Here is a 16,999-nt window from a genome sequence, read left to right as displayed (position 1 = left end):
CCTACTTTACACATTTATACATCCAATATCTTGTAACTTTTTGTTCTTATGAGATAGCACATGGTCTATTTTTATTTCCATTTAATCTATGATGGCATTTTATCCTCATGTCTAGTACTAATATGTTAGATTTATTGGTTTTGCTGCTATTTTTGCTTTCATATTTATATATTCTCTTTTGTTTGTTTTCTCCTGTTCCTTCTTATATATTGAATTATGTATGTTTCCCTCACAGGTTTACAAGTACATATTTATATTCTATTGTTTTGTTTTTTTCATTATACCAGCCTACTTTTTTAACTAGATTAGATTTAATTAGCATGTTTACCCTCTTTCCAAATCATAAAAGGCTCTTATACCAGTTAATTCAGATTATCCTCATTTTATAAGACCTTTTTTTTTTTCCCTGTAGCCCCAGCTGTCCTGGAATTCATTATGTAGACCAGGCTAGCCTTGAACTCACAGAGATCAGCTTGCCTGTCCCTCCCAAGAGCTGGGATTAAAGGCGTGCACCACCACGCCAGGCTTATTTGATCTTTTTATATTTTGCTCTAGCCTGTTTTTTCTTCACGTTAAAGAGACATGAAAGAGCCAGAGGGATAAGACACCTACTCTTAGTGCAGTCTAGACATGAGAGGGAAACTGTACCAATGAGATCTCCATAGTGTGGTTGTTTAATGAAATTTTCATAGTGACACATCCCATTTCCACGCCAAGGTGGAGAGGGAGAATGTCATGGGATCTCACCTCAAGGTAGAGTTGCAGGCAATCAATGAATAGTGAGGGAGGGAGAATCAGTTTTCTTCAGGGCCTAGCTCCCTGAGAGGTTCTTTAATGTTAAGTGGGCAGCCCTAATTTATTTTCTTGCATTATTTGAGTTTATTATTTCTTTAGTTATTAGTTTAATTTATTATTTTCAAGCATGTTTTATTTTCTAATAGAAATAATTGATACTGTCATTTCTCCAAGCACTACTGCATCACAATCCCATCAGCTTGTTTTATATTTCAGTCATTATTACATTCAAATTATTTTGTCTTACTTGCTTCTCAATCTTCATATTTTAGCAGCATGTATTTTCTCTTTATAAAATATGTTGTACTTTCGATCAGTCTTTCTTATTAATTTTTCGTTTAGTCATATTTGGATGAAGGTTTATAGTCTATAAGAGTTTCGTGTTTGACATGCCTCTGGCTGGTGTGACCTTGAAAGATATCAGTATTCATAAAAATAATCCATGATTTAAAAATATACTGTTCAATGATGCATGCTACATTTTTATGTATTCATTAGTCTTTAAGCTTTTTAATTTTTTGGTTTCTATGCCCAATATTATTGTTTTGGTCTGTTTACAAATAGAATGTTATTCTAGTATTTTTCATTATTTGGTAGTTTTTTTAAATTTTGCTTTTTCATTCTTGGTTTTCATGTATTTAGGCTACATTATTTTACAAATGTGCAGAATATTATATACTAAGGATATTATATTTTTCTGGTGGGTTCACCTGTCTTTATTTTGTAGGAAATCTCTTTATTGCTAGCCATTTTAGGTTAAAAATCTGATTTGTCTGAAAATAATGCTTCTGCTATCTGAGGAATGGCCCGCAAAACTCATTTACTTAGCTGAAAAATTTCCTTCCTCATTCAGTCTTCTGAAGTCAGGTGACTGTTGAAGACAGCTCTTCTCTGTGCAGTGACTTGGTGACCCTGGATCTTTGCATCATATGAATTTACCTTCTCAACACATGACTTGCATGCTCGCCACCAAAGGGGAAGACAGAGAACAGAGAGAGATCCCAGAAGCTGTTCTCTAGTTTAGGTCCCACACTTAGAGGTGGTTGCACAGTCCTGTTGAGCTGCAAGGGCAGCACGTGCAGTCTCCTAACTGCCTGATGAGGAGAGGAGAGACAGTTCCAGGATGGTCTTATTTTTTACTATTATAGTTTTATTTTCAATTGGTCCATAGAAATTGCACATGTTTACAGAGTACAATGTGACATTTTAACATATATATAACATACATATATATGTATACATGTACAATGTATATACAATATGCATAATGTATATATAATATATATGTGTAATGTAGATAAACTATCACGTCAGGACAGTTGGCTTATCTGTAACCTCAGACATTTACTCCTTACATTGAGACCATTAAAAAAATCCTCTTTACAAGCGGATTCATTATTGTCATCCATTCATATCCTACTATGTTGTACAACATCAGAAGTTATTATTCCTGTAAGAGCCAGGGGAACAAAACACCCGCTGCTAGTTAATGCACTCTAGATATGACGGGGGAGCTATATCAGTGAGATCTCCATAGTATAGTATTCTAACAAGATCTGCATAATGACAAAGCCAGTTGATATGCCAAGAAGTTTCATGGGGTCCCACCGGGAGATGAAGAGCTACACAGGCAATCAATGCATGCTGAGGGAGAATCAGTTTTTTCCAGGGACTAGTTCCCTGAAGGGTTATCTAACCCCAAATAGTCAGCCCTAATCACAGGTACATACGAGCAACAATAAATGGACTCAGTGCCGTATATATGTGTGTGTGTATATATATGCATATTTATAAACATATGTATATGTAACAATAATCAAAGAAAGAAGAGGATAAGAAATTTAGAATGAGTGGGGGGACATAGGAGGAGTTGGTGGGAGAATGGGACAGTTGGAAATAAAGACATATGAGATTTTGAAAAAAAAGTTTAGGAGAAGAAAGACATTGTCTTTTGCATCTAGCATATCCTTTTACAATGTGTCAAAATGCCTCAATTCATTTGATTGTGATAAAAATCTCATAACAAAATTTACCATCTTCACCACCTTGTATGTTTTTAAGCTCAGTATTCTTTAGTATTTTCAGGTAATTGTGAAGTAAGTCACCACTTCATCTTCAAAACTTTCAAAACTCTTGAGTAAATCCTTTTCCTATTTTCCCCATTCCTGTCTGAAATGATCTGATGATTTTCTGTTTCTGTACTCTTTATTTCTTTAGGGATCTCATGTAATGAGATCACACATTTTTAAAAATTTTGTGATTGGCCTTTAAAAATTATTTTTATTTCTTCTTTGACAATTTTATAAAATGCATTTCATCATATATGGACCCCTCCCCATCTCCACTCCCATCTTATTTCAATGCTCCCTCCCTATTTCATGTCTGCTGTCATATTTTTAAGGCCCATTGAGTCTGACTCTAATTTATGTTCTCCAAATGCTTTTGGAAAGGGGGGGAATGGGGGGTGGGCAAGAAGTCCCAACTGTAGCTGAGATACTATTGGTAGCTATTGGGGGTGGCGGGTGGGAGTGAGTCACTTTTCTTTAAAGGTATGATACTAGGGACAGTGATTAGGTTCCAGGTGATTGACATTTTTCCCCAGCATGATTCTTCAAGTTTTAGCCAAGTTGTGACATATGACAGAAATTCCTTCCCTTTGAAGCCTCCATAATATTCAATTCTGTGTACACTCCGCATTTTGTTGAATCATTCATCTGCTGATGGACATTTGGTTTGTATTCTTTTTTTTTCCTTTAGTTGTAGAGAGATGGTTTGCCTTTCTCAAAAATCTAAAACAAACAGTTAAACTGGATTAAAGCAGGATTCTAGAGGTATTCAAACAAAAAGAAACATATTAAGATGTAACTGAACTAATAGCTCATTAATTAAGAGTGAACATGAATATATTCGAGAAAATGAGGCAGCAAAGGGGTAGTATAGATCTAGAATCTTCATTGCCCAGGTATTGATGGGATCCAGAAACTTTCTGAAATTTTTGTGGCCATGGAGCCTATGAGAAGAATCCAAGTCAAACCCCAAGCACACATTGTGTCATTGGGGAAAAGTATGAGTAACATTTTTCCATTTGAAAACATGAAGGAATGGGGCAGTTTTAGGGTATCACAGCATATAGACATTGTTGATTAGGTAGAGAAGGAAGTGCAGTAGGGGTTAAGGAGATTTTAGGAAAATGTAGTAAATTGTCAAAATAACAAGTCAAAATTTCAAAATCCAAGCCCTGTTGTATAGTTTTAAACAGAAATATTATTTCAATAGACTGGTCCCCATTAGTCCCCATTGTAGTAAACTCTTCTCCATCTGTCCTGTAATTGATCCACAGAGAACTTTGGCTGCCTGTGCTCACCTACATTGTAAGGCAGCAACTTCTACAAAAGCCCAAAGGCCTCTCACCATTCTGAGGTTATTTTCAATCTCTTATTTTAATTGGTTGGTTTTCCTATATTTTAAAATTACTGTTTTTATGTTTTCAAGTACAGCTGACATAAAAAAAATGGACTAGCTGGGTGTGGTGGTACAGGCCTTTAATTCCAGCTTGGGGAGGCAGAGGCAGGTAGATCAGTGTGAGTTCAAGGTCAGCCTGGTCTATATAGTGAGTTCCAGGTCAGCTGGTACTACAGGGAGACCCTGTCTCAAAAAACAAAACAAAACAAAGGAAAGAAAAATTGACTAATATTCTAGTTTATTTTACAATTCAGCTGGTACTACAGGGAGACCCTGTCTCAAAAAACAAAACAAAACAAAGAAAAATTGACTAATATTCTAGTTTATTTTACATTAGTTTATTGTTCAAAGGTTATGCTATGATGGATGCCTGAATATCATCGTGATAATAATAAACATGAGCACATGAGAATGCTTTAGAATTGCCTAAGGAGCTTTATTCTACACATCACCCAATTAAAACTTTGCAATTTAACTCTTGTAAGACAGGCTTGATATGACAGAATATTTATTCAGCACCTTAAAGTTTAAGTAAGCTTGAAAACAGAGAAGCTAGAACTTGAACTTGAACCCAGGTCTTTGGTTACCCTATGAAGAACAGCCTTTAGTTTCAGAAAATATACATTTTTTTTTCCCGGTAGTATAATACAGTTTTGGATCTGAAGAAAACATTGATCACCAATTACTTCTGAGATTAAACATGACATAGAGTAAATACTTTTTCATGTATAGGTTTATCATTGTACTCATTTCTGACACTGTAATGCCAAACTGACATAAGCAATACGTTTAAGGAATAATTGCAATAAAACTTTATTTATTGAAATAGGCTGCAGGTAGATACAGTTTACTGACCATTAATTATGATTTCTGAGATTTTTTTCTCATAAAAATTCTGTAGTCAATGAAGACATTATATTTGATTTACCCTTGGCCTCTTCTGCCCAGAATCCAGCAACCTATTTTATCCTGTTGTTTTTATTCTAATATCTCTCTCCCCAAAGGCATTAAATACTATCATTCAAATGGGCAAGGTTTGCATCCTTCATATCCTTAGCATTCAAAGTGTAAATGTTATTCTAATTGGCCTTTTAGGGTGTTATGGAATTTGTTCTTGTAGTCAATATTGTCTTAATTGTGCTGACAATCGTTCATTGATTCATTCTTTGGAGACTTGCAGACATCCAAACCATTGAACTATTGATCTGCCTTTCTTCAACACTCTTCACTGTGCAGTAGTGTCATCGAAAGTTTTTGAAAAGCAAACTCAGTTGGAATTGTATCACTTTAATTTTGGAACTGAAACTCAGATCACAGGAAATCTGAGAATTGCCCCTTGGTTTCTCCCTCCATTCCATGTTCCCAAGGAGCCGTGGTTAATTTTAAATTGCTGCTTATTGCCATCAGAAGTAAAATATTTATTGTAATTGTGTTATGCATTACTCATTTATCATTCCTTGAAAGATGCGATGTGTTTACATGAACTACTATAATGTAAAACAACCAAGTATTTCCCAAGTGCTTTAGATTTGTAATTCAAGTATGGATTCTTCTAACAACATTAGTCAAAGGCCAGAGTTTTAATTATATAGTTACAGCCCTAAGATTTTATTTTAGAAAACCTATCTTTATTACATTTTCAACTTCTAAAGGATTCTGTGTTTTATATTAGTGTCAGGCCGGTTTTGTTACTCCACGGTGCTTGGCGTTTAAGTTAGAAGATTAAAAACAAGATAGGAAACTCTCTGCTCAGAATTATCCTCTTCCAACCCCATGTGTGTGTTGGGGGAGCAGGGCATTCTATGAAGTCACAGATAAACTGTTTGTTAGCAGTTCAACCACACTGTTTTCAATTTGGGGTGAAATTTGATGATACACATATTTCCAATTTACCTGATTTCTTTTCCTCATGTAAGAGGAAATTGAAACTATTTACACACCATTATAAAAATTCCTTTTTAAACATAGAAGAGAGGCCACAAAAGAAGCTGCAATGTCTTTTTGTGTTTGCAGTCTATTTTTTCTGCTTCTGCTCTAATAGATGAGTTCTTATATGACCACGAAGAGTTGATGTGCTGGTGGGTATTGAGGGAGAGTATAAATGAAGACTGAAACACTAGACAGATTTGGTGCTTCCAATCTGTAGCAGGCTCAAAGTAGACAGAGTTAAATGAGAAATCTGGAAATCATTTTCCAATTGTATCCTAAGAATAATCCAAAATTGCACTGGAGAATAAAATGTTTTGGGAAGTTGGTATAAATAATCCAGAAAAAAATTATAATCAAATATCGGAGGATGACTTAAATAAAAGAAAAGAAAAAAGTTATCAGGACTTTGCCTTTGTATATTTGAGGAAATTTTGGTGATAATTTTTGGAAAAACATCTGGAAAAATAAAATTGAGTGAAGTAAGAAAAACTAGAGTAAGAAAAGGGGACATATAAAGGGGAGATAAAAAGAAAGGAGTGGTTTTACTAAAACCAAATTAGGTCATAGCATGATGGATTGCATTTTGAAGTGCATTTCTACTGTCTCATTCTTGGAATATTTTTTATCTTTTAGTGATAAAAATGGATGTACACAATTGATACCAACTTTGTGGTTAAAATTTTATCAATGATCATTACCATACTCAGGTATAAGATGCATAAGATATATTTACAGTGAACTAGATTCTTCACCCTAGGAAGGTGTGAACTCAAGATTCATTTTGATGAAATTATTGCTTATCTTTCTTTGCCTCCTTTGTGGGTATATATGTGTTCAACATGTATGTGGGTTCAGATGCGTGTGTGTGTGTGTGTGCGTGTGCGTGCATGCACGTGTGTGTGTGTGTGTGTGCGTGCATGCATGTGTGAATATGTTTGAGGAGGCCGGGGAAAAACACTGGTTTTTTCATCTATTGCTTCTATATCATATATTGAGGCAGAGCTCACTGCATGAACCCAGTATTCACCAATTTGAATAGTCTAGGTAGCTAGCGCGCTGCAGAGATCCTCTGTCCCTGTCTCTCAGGGAGCCTTAGGATGATGGGCTGCCATGTCTGCCTGGAATGAATGTGGGGGTGGTGATCCAAATTCCAGTTATCATGCTTGTGTGGGAAGTTCTTTACCCACTGTTACCCCAGCCTTAGTGCTTGCCTTTTTTTTTCATCTAAATGTTAGTATGTTCAAAATTTTACTGAATTTTTGTGTACTTCATATACAACATCTTAGTCCTCTTTATACCCCTTCCCCATCACTACATTCCCATAGTCCCCTCCGCCACTGGATTTCATGCATTCTGTCATTTATTTTAAGGCCTATCAAGTCAGAGAAACATCTACTTTTATTATGGAATTGAAAGACTTTTCTGGAGTATGGATGCAGGAAGGTTAATATGTGCTCTGATATTCTCTCTCTCTCTCTCTCTCTCTCTCTCTCTCTCTCTCTCTCATCTTATTCTTATATTCAGCTTTACCAGTGTCACAAAAGATTCTTTGAATATTGTTACAAACCATAAATTTATAGTAGAAGCATTTCAAATATTCACAGTTTATTGCTTTTGGCTAACATCCATTTCAATTTCTGAGGAACAAATCTACTATGAACCTTAAACATCTTTGATATTTTAAGCACAATAGAGTTAGAATAAGCTTTTGAATATACAAAATGATTTCCAAATGAATTTTATTACATAGACGTACATTTCTTGTGCTAATTTTGTTCTATTTTTGCTATAATCAGTACAAATAAAGGGGGCAATTACTTGAAAAGTAAAATCTTTTTATGAAGCAATGAGAAAATTATCTTTCCAAGAATTGTTCTTGAATTATCTTTGTAAAAAGCAGCATCATTCCAAAACAAAGAACAGAATACAGGGTCATATACAAGGTCTTCTAACTTGAAAGTCTTTGAATATATATTTTTGGATCTAGAGAAGTATAGTACCATCTGCCTTTGATTAGACTTAGATGAATAAATCCAAAAGTTAAGGCCGTATTTAAACATTTCAATACACACAATGATATTATGTTCTGGGAATATGGCACATGGTGTTTATTTTTAATGTAATTATAGATGTCTCACTGGTTGTCTTTGAAATAAATTATTAAAAAGAAGTAATTCATGGAAAATTGAAATGATTCATGGTTTAAGCCATAATTATCTTAGGCAAATGCAAAATACACTTTTTGAAAAAAGAGTCCAATTTACTTTATAGTTGTTCAAATTAACATTATAGACATTTTGGTTTAATTGTTAATTTTTCTAATGATTGACATTGTGTTGCTATTGATATCATTAAGTATTAATAAGAATACTGGCTGAAGAGATGGACTACTTGCCAAAGTACTTGTTTGAGTTCAGATCCCCAGAACTTAAGTGAAAGTTGAGTAAAATGTCAGACACAGTGATGCATTCCTATAATGGCCAGCAGTGGAAAGGTTGGATATGGAGGCAGTGACACCCCGAAAGCTCTTTTTAAAAATTTTTATTGAATTTTTGTGTATTTCATACATAAAATCATCTTAATAGCCTTTTCTTTTTGGCACCCTCCCATAGCACCCCCCCATGGAGTTCATACATTCTGACATTTGTGTTAAGTCCCATCATGTCAAGTTAGTGTCCCCAGATGTCCTTAAGTACAAGTTCATCCACTGGGATGTAGTCAGCTTATTTAGAGTCCCTCCCTTTAAGAAGATCAGCTCTTCCTCAACCAACAGTAATCAGCTGCCAATAATTCTTTGACTAATATTGGGGCCTGCCATTCATTTCCACAGTTCTATGTTGGGTTTTTGTTTGCTTAAGTTTGCATGGGTCTTTTGCAGGCAGACACCACTGCTGTAGGTTTATATAAGAAGGGTCTCAGGTACCTGTAGGACTATTTCCATATGGTCCTGCACCTCCTCCTTGACTCTTACAATCTTTCTGCCTCCTCTTCCACAATGGTCCCTGAGCCCTGGGTGGATGGATTTTAATACAGGAGTCCTGTCCAGGGACCCACACTCTGCTGACTCTTAATCTCTGAGTTTTAGTCATTTGTGACCTTTTGTGTCCCTGGCCCTCTGTTGAATGAGGGAGCTTCAAGATGCTTTAGTATTCTCTTCATCCCTTATTCTATGTTCCCTGAGCCTTAAGTGTAGAGCTGCATCATAGATGTGCCACTTAGACTTGGACAGTTCACAGAAAATTTCTGTGTGTGACCAGTTGTGGAAATCTGTAATTGTCTTTGTCTCTTGAAAAAGAAGCTTCTTTGATGGGTGGCGACTGGGATACTTGTCTATAAATTTAAGGATCCATATTTTATACGTAGTAAGAAATTACATTTGTCTAGAGATGTAACAACCTTGGAGTTTTCTCTAAGATCTATGACCTCTTCAGCTATGTGTATTTGGCTAGGTTTACAGTACTACACATGAGTTTCCTCCCATTAAGTGGGTGTTAAGTCCAGTTAGGTAGCTTTTGATTACCCCCCAGATAAAAGTACCACTGTTGTATGAATGTCATTTGCTGTGCTGTTCATCGGTGTGGGTTTTAGGCCTTGAAGCTGGTGGTGGACCCTAGTTTGCTGTTCTTCCTTAATAGTTTGTGTAGTGTTCTCCAAAGCTATGAGATCTAGCCTTCAGGGGAAGTGGCTTCCAGGTCAGTCCCAGCTAAGTTGCTCCTAATCCTGTGCCTAATTTTGCTTTGTCTTCAACAGTAGGGTCTTACCGTCAAGTTCTGGGAGGCAATCAAGGGCTGTGACAATAGCCTGTGTAATTCTAGGAGTCTCTTGGACTACCCTGGCCAACAACTCAAAGGAAGGGTTCTCCTGTCTGGCACTGTTTCTTGTTATGTAGTCCTCAGGTATACACATCGGCTCATTTAAAGATATTGTATGTGTTACTTTTCAGTAGGGTTTTGAACTGATACAATTCCCTCTGGTTTTTTATACCAGCTAGGCACTGTTTAACTCTCCTCTTTCTCTCCGTCTTATCCTCTCTCCTCACTCTCCCCATTTAAAATGTCCCAATTTTCTCCATTTCTCCTTTGATAGTTTCTGTCTGCTATGGTCCCACCTCTCCTGAGTTCCTTCTTCCCCTTCATTCCCATAGTTTTTTGCAGAGCCCTCCTTCTCCCCCTGCCCTTTAACTACCTCCTTTACTTCATATTTATCCCTTAGTAACACCTGTCTCCTATTATTCATCAGTCTTGGGTTCCTTCTTTCCCTTTACCTCCTTGGTTTCCTTCCATTTTCCTGGTTCCTGCAGTTACATCAGGATATGTACTCACTTAAAAGGATTTGGTGCTAAAATCCACAAATGAAGAACACATACATCTTTTGTTTTTCTAAGTCTGTGTTGCTTCACTTAGTATAACAGTTTCCAGTTCCATCTATTTACCTGCAATTTTCATTATTTCATCTTTCTTTACTGCTGAGTAACGTTACACAACTCTATTGTGTAAATGTACCACATCTTCATTAACCATTCGTCCACCGAGGGGCACTTAGGTTGCTTCCATCTCTTAGCACCAGGCACTCTCAGGTGGTCTCACCCTGAATTCTCTTTACCCAGTGAGCTAGCTTAGTTTACTTGGCAAAGTTCCAGGCCAATGAAAGACAATGTTTCAAATAAAAATTGGAATGTTTCAGAGGACTGACACGTGTCTTTTACTTCCACACACTTGCCATTCACACATATACCTATACACATACATAGACTCATCCATGCATGAGCAAGAACACATACAAATAATAACAAGAATGAGAAAGTGTGGTTTCAACATATTTAATTAATTTGCTATGGCTCTACAAATATAGAGACGAGTCATTTTCAGTGCCTTGGGTCTCCTTAAAGTCACTTTGCTCCCTGTGTTGTCCTTTATTTTGCAGATTGTCTTAAATTTTACCACGATGGACTTATACAAGAGCAGTTTGTGCTGGTATGACTACATTGAAGTAAGAGATGGCTACTGGAGGAAGTCACCTCTCCTTGGTATGAGATGTCGCAACTCCTCTGTGGCTGGTATACATTCTTTCCAGCCAAAGACAAATATTGTTTGCAAGTGTTGTCTTACAGTTTGAATCTCTATGACTGCCCTGTTTACATTTCTTTATTTTACATTTTCAACCACACTCAAACATGCTCAAGAGCAAATAGATGAACAGATTGATCAACTGACTTAAAGCAACTTGAACAGGAAATAGATCCTGGGACCTGAACACAGTGACTGACCATGAGTTCTTCAGAGATTGCTTATGGCGAGTCCTCACAGCCCTTCTGTCCTTTCCATTTAAGGACAATAGATTTGATAGATTGCATACCTATATGTTGTGTGTGTGTGTGTGTGTGTGTGTGTGTGTGTGTGTGTGTTTGGTGTATTTTCTCACCTGTTCCCTGAGACAGCAGAGTTTGAATGTCAGATGCATGTTTGGTAGCTGGCTTCCTATGACCAGCATACATGCTCTAACATCACACTTTTGCTTCTTAGAGAATCTTTCTGTGACCAAGTAAAGGGAACTGTAGTTTGGGTCATTAACCATATTTCAGATTTAGTGCTCATAAAAGCCTGGTGCTTGTATTTAACTGTTGACCACATACTAGTAACTTGAGTGGCAGTTTGTGGTTACCCTCTGTTTTATGTAGCGGTGAGAGGTGTTGTGAGCTCCTCTGCAGGCAAGCAGCTGCTCTATACTGATTTCTCTGTTTTGAGATTATGACTTTTCATTTATTTTGAGATGTAGTCTTGCTCAGTTGTATTTTTGTTCTATACTGATCTTTTTTTCTTAACGTCTAAAATCTGCTAAAGGCACACTATGATTAAAAGTAGCAGCACCCTTAGTAAGTCTGAGCCATCTGTAGAAATGTTTCAAAACAAGAACAAATAAATAGTTGAATTAATGTGTTAAGTCAGGTTGAAGAAAAACAAAACAATATCCTCTGTATTTAGTTTCTTAGCCTAGATGTTGTAGGTAGATCCAAGAAAACATTCCATGGGACTCACGTTAGTGAATCAAATCTGAAGCTAAAATTCTGGAAGACACTTTCTTTGAGAGCACCATCTGCTTTATGTGGTTCAGTGCAGAGTTGGGCACCGGACTGAAAGCTGGTGGAAAGCTTTGCCTGTTATTCTTTGGAAGACTTTGCTCTGGAAAGAGTAGTTCTGAGACTGAAAGCATTGGGCTCAAGAAAGGTATTAGAATTGTAGAAACTCAGGTGCCACTTCAGACCCACTGAATTAGAGGATGTGTTTGAACAGATTTGTTGAGATTCCACATGCATATGACAGGTGAGGCAATGCTGCCCTTGGTGGCATGCCTCTGATTTACTGGGCAATTTTGGAAGATACTTAAGCTGACAATTTCCACTCTCTTTCATGTGTGGATCCTAGATTGCAATTTATATACACATGTATATAAATAGGGTGAATAATTCGAATAGTGTGTAAATAAATCAGAAAGGACCAATAGAGGGTAAAAATAGGTGATGAAGAAGAACATGAACAAAAGGACATCTAGATCATGAAAGAGGAAAAGAGTCTTGGGGAAAGATGGTTACCAGGGAAGATGAAGCATAGCAGGGGATGAGAAAGAAAAAGGAGGAGGAGAATCTCCTCAACACAGTTTCTTAGAAAATGATGCAATGATATCTAATGATCTAAAATAGTAATAAGAATGAACAGCAGTGTAGCTTGCTTGTAGAATTATTTCTTGTGCTTTGTCACATTTAAAGATTTGTTTCATGTGGAGCTTCAGAGTTAGACGTGACCTGTAGTAAGCAATTAATGCCTATGGAATAATGAAGGAAGAAGGAAAAGAATGGATGGGTATTATTATATTCACATTCTCTTACTGACCTAGATAAGTAACCAGCATATGATCAGAATTAAGAGTCAAGATTTTGGTAAAGCTCTTTTGATTAAAATACCACAGACTATTGCTTTGTGTGTGATATGGAGTGTGTGGATTCATGTAAGGTACTTGAGTCATCTTACAGGCTATTTCTGAGGTCTTGTCATTGAATTTGGCTAGTGGAGAATCTCTTTGTGGCTGGAGGAAATCGGTTGATGATTTGCTCTAGTTTCTCAGGATGATTTTCACCTTTTACCATCTCATATAGTTACTGTTTCACCATCTTGACATATCACATGATCTTTTATGAATTTTTAAAATTAATTCTTTCTTAATCCTTTATATGATAATGATACTGGTATCAGTTGACTGAAGCTTTGTCAAGTAGATAGGAAGAAACCGCTTAATTTCTTCACATTTAAAAGATATTAAGCCATAGTTATAGCTCTAATCACTAGAGATAGAAATATTAGCAAAATAAAGCTATATATGTGTATTATATATGCATATGTATGAATGTGCACGTACTTATGTAATTTGCAGCTAGTGTGGAAAACTGTTACTACGGAGTTGTATTTAGGAGTCTCTCTTTTATGATTTCTTTTAGGCAGATTCTGTGGGGACAAAGTTCCTGAAGTTCTTACCTCTACAGATAGCAGGATGTGGATTGAGTTTCGTAGCAGCAGTAATTGGGTAGGAAAAGGGTTTGCAGCTGTCTATGAAGGCAAGTCATACTGAATTTAAGAGGCTGTTTCACCCTCTGTGTCTTAACAAAAATGTCATCCTTTTCACTTTCACTAGGTTATTGAAACCATATAATCAGAAAATTGTGAAATTTTTGAATCAGTATTGTAATATTCACAGGATAATTTTAATAAAAGTATTACATAGATTTAAGCAGTAACAACAACATGTCTTCTGGTGTCATGGACTGGAGGCAAGTAGCAAAAAGGTTCCTAAGTTTAATTATTTGCTTCATGATACTGCTAAAATGTTATGAAAATTATGAATTTCCTTTGTACTGACTTTTAAGTGTATTTGGACCCTGTACTGGTAAAATACTGTATTATAGGAAATGACACAGAGACCAATTGTGCAGAGTTCTGAAACATGCTTTGTCTAAATAAAAGAGTCAGCATGCAAGGAAGAATTTATGACATGCTTTGTTCTACACTCTTCTAAGGCAACAGGCTGGCATTGTGCTTCCTGGCTGTAAAACAGTTCCCTTCTAGCCAGGTTGTGGCAGAGAAGTGCTTCCTAGTCCAGGAGTTTAGGTTATTTCTAAGACAGGGATTCCTGCTTCTCTTAACATTTTAAGTAAATGAAAGCACTTTGGTTTGAAGATTTACCGCATGGCTGGGACGAGGCTTCTAGGGATGGAGTCACAGATGTTGAACACATGCTCACTGTCAGAGGCACAGTGGGTTCTGTTCAGAGTGAAGCATCTCTGCTAATGAGCTATTTTACCTGTGGTCAGAAAACCCAAGAAGCATGTCGGGGAATCATAAAGAAGGGTTAGAGAATAAATCTGCAAAGCTCCACAAGGTTTTACAAGTGAAAAACAAAGGGAAAAAAATAATTTTGGTTAAGCTGTGACATCACAGTGATTAAAACATACATTCCTTGACTGAACATTCTCTAGCATTTATAGTTAGTGGGTTTTTATCCTCTAAGCTTTACAACGCTGCAAACGTCCAGCTTTGAGTTTCTTTGTAACATGGTCTTTATATTCTTATAAGAGCTGACCTTGAATATTGCCTTAGAAGAAAAGGAAAATGAAATGTCAGGGGTAATTTATTTGTTTATTTTTGCTATCCTCAGCGATCTGTGGAGGGGAGATACGGAAAAATGAAGGACAGATTCAGTCTCCTAATTATCCAGATGACTATCGACCGATGAAAGAATGTGTGTGGGAAATAATGGTGTCGGAGGGCTACCACGTCGGATTGACCTTTCAGGCCTTTGAGGTAAAGTCTTTCCAGGAAACTTCATGGGGGCGTATTCTCTATAAATGACAGTGGCATTTAAAAGACTCCCTATTAAGTCAGCAAAGAGGCAGAGAATCAGCCTTTTAATCAGTGAAGAAGTAAAGAATCACCTTTAAAATGTAACATCAGGAGCCAAAGGGTTTTTTTCTTTCTCCTTGTTATAGACATTTTCAAGAAGATTAAAGTGTGTTTACATTAACTGCGCTATTTGAATTAGAATGTTTGTAGTGCTGAATATAGCTTTTTTTTTTGACGTATGCATGGATGTTTTCATAAGCCTACTTGGTGGGTCCATTAAGTAACAGAACTTTTATTTCTCTTCTAGGAAGTTTTTATTATGAGGAAAAAAACACACTTTTTGCTTTTATATGGTTACAAAGATTATTTAATCAAATAAGATTCAAAACATTCTTAGGGGCCTTTGACTTCATGAAAAATTATTTTTCAAGGGTTTAGGAGATGGCTTAGTGGATGAAGCACTTGTTTGAGGGCTAGAATTCTGATTCACAGAACCTAGATAAAAGCTGGGCAGGGGAGGGATGTGGGCCTGTGATTCCAGCATTCCCGGAGCCAGAGACAGAGGACTCCAGGGCAAACTGCCTATCTAGACAATCCAGAATCAGTAACTCTGGGTTCAGCAGGAGACTGCCTCCATTAAGTAAAGAAAACAATTGAAGAAGATGCTTGGAACCAACTTCTGGCCTCCACATGAACACAACACATGTGCATGCATACTCCAGGACAAAAATGTCCATACATATGTGAACATGCAAACGTATGATAGCACATACAGCATAAACACTTATACTAGGAAAGAAAATTCAGTCTTGTATTATTAAGTGAATGACTAGAATTAACTAAAGATCATTTAGAATTGTGGAACAAAATCTGGTCTGAAAACTAATAACCAAAATGGTTAATAAAATATTTATTTATTTCCTTCCTCCTTCTCTCCCTCTCCCCCTTCCTTCTGTGGTACAACAGGAGCTATGGAAGGAAGGAATTAAAAGTTAAATAAAGGTATTTTTAAGGACTCTATAGCATGCTTCAAAAAATTAATGTAGAAAGCAAGAGTCCAGGTGACTTGGGAAAAAAACAACGAGATGGGTGGATGTGGTAGGCCTAGGCAAGAGTTAGAAATCTAGGTTCCAGGACTGAGGAGTCTTTCTCTTCTGATGAAAATTCTAACTGTCTAATCCTTTCAATAAAGGCAGGAGGGGGCTCCCTGCTTTCCATGGCAGGGTATACTTGACAGTGAGGGCAGACAGTGGTCATGCTTTTGCCCCCATAGCAGCAGCATCAGAGATACCCAGCATTATCTCCATATCCAGAGCCTCTCCTGTCTCCTCTGCAAGCCTGTTCTGATGCCTGTGTCTACCTCCTTACATGAGCTACTTTATTTCCCACACAGATTTACCCTTATCATGAAGAAGTCTGTTCTGTTTTGATTATGAGGTTGTGTTCTATGCTTTTGACTACTTTGTAGTCCAGATGATCTTGGTTTGGAGTTGAGTCACATTTGAAATTTGTTACTTTAATGAACCAATAAGATTGTACAAATTGATACTAGCTTACTGTGAACACTGAAATAAACTGTTTTATTAAAAATGTGTATATTGGGGCTGGAGAGATGGCTCAATTGTTAAGAGCACTGGCTGCTCTTGCAGAAGACCTGGGTTCAAATTCCAGCACCCATATGGTAGCTAACCATCGTCTATAACTCCAGTTTCGTGGACATTACACAATATGGGTACACTTATACACATGCAGGCAATACACTCATACACATAAAATTTTTAAAAATATTTTTAAATGTATATATCTAGGAGTCATATTGTCAGTGAACCATACTTAAATATGTAATAGAGTTTTCCTATTACAGACACCATGTCAGACAAGTATTTATACTGCGAATCTAAAACTAAGAAATCTGGGAATTGTGG

At 36.7% G+C, this 16,999-nt stretch overlaps 1 protein-coding gene across 2 annotated transcripts in view; it reads left to right on the top strand.

Moving 5' to 3' along the window:
- Nucleotides 1-16,999, top strand: part of Tll1 (tolloid like 1) — a 241,358-nt gene that overhangs the window by 145,514 nt on the left and 78,845 nt on the right. The window contains exons 10-12 of one of the 2 annotated variants that reach the window (XM_008824950.3): nt 11,110-11,212; nt 13,676-13,792; nt 14,890-15,035. In XM_008824950.3, the coding sequence (XP_008823172.1) occupies nt 11,110-11,212; nt 13,676-13,792; nt 14,890-15,035 (366 nt within the window). Of the gene's footprint in view, nt 1-11,109; nt 11,243-13,675; nt 13,793-14,889; nt 15,036-16,999 lie in introns of both variants that reach the window. The other variant, XM_029559553.1, reaches the window with a different exon arrangement.

This window comes from Nannospalax galili, unplaced genomic scaffold (genome assembly GCF_000622305.1).
Source record: "Nannospalax galili isolate Female #2095 unplaced genomic scaffold, S.galili_v1.0 scaffold109, whole genome shotgun sequence".
Lineage (NCBI taxonomy): Eukaryota > Metazoa > Chordata > Mammalia > Rodentia > Spalacidae > Nannospalax > Nannospalax galili.
The sequence above is the reverse complement of the archived record's forward strand: the minus strand, read 5'-3'. Positions and strand labels throughout refer to the sequence as shown.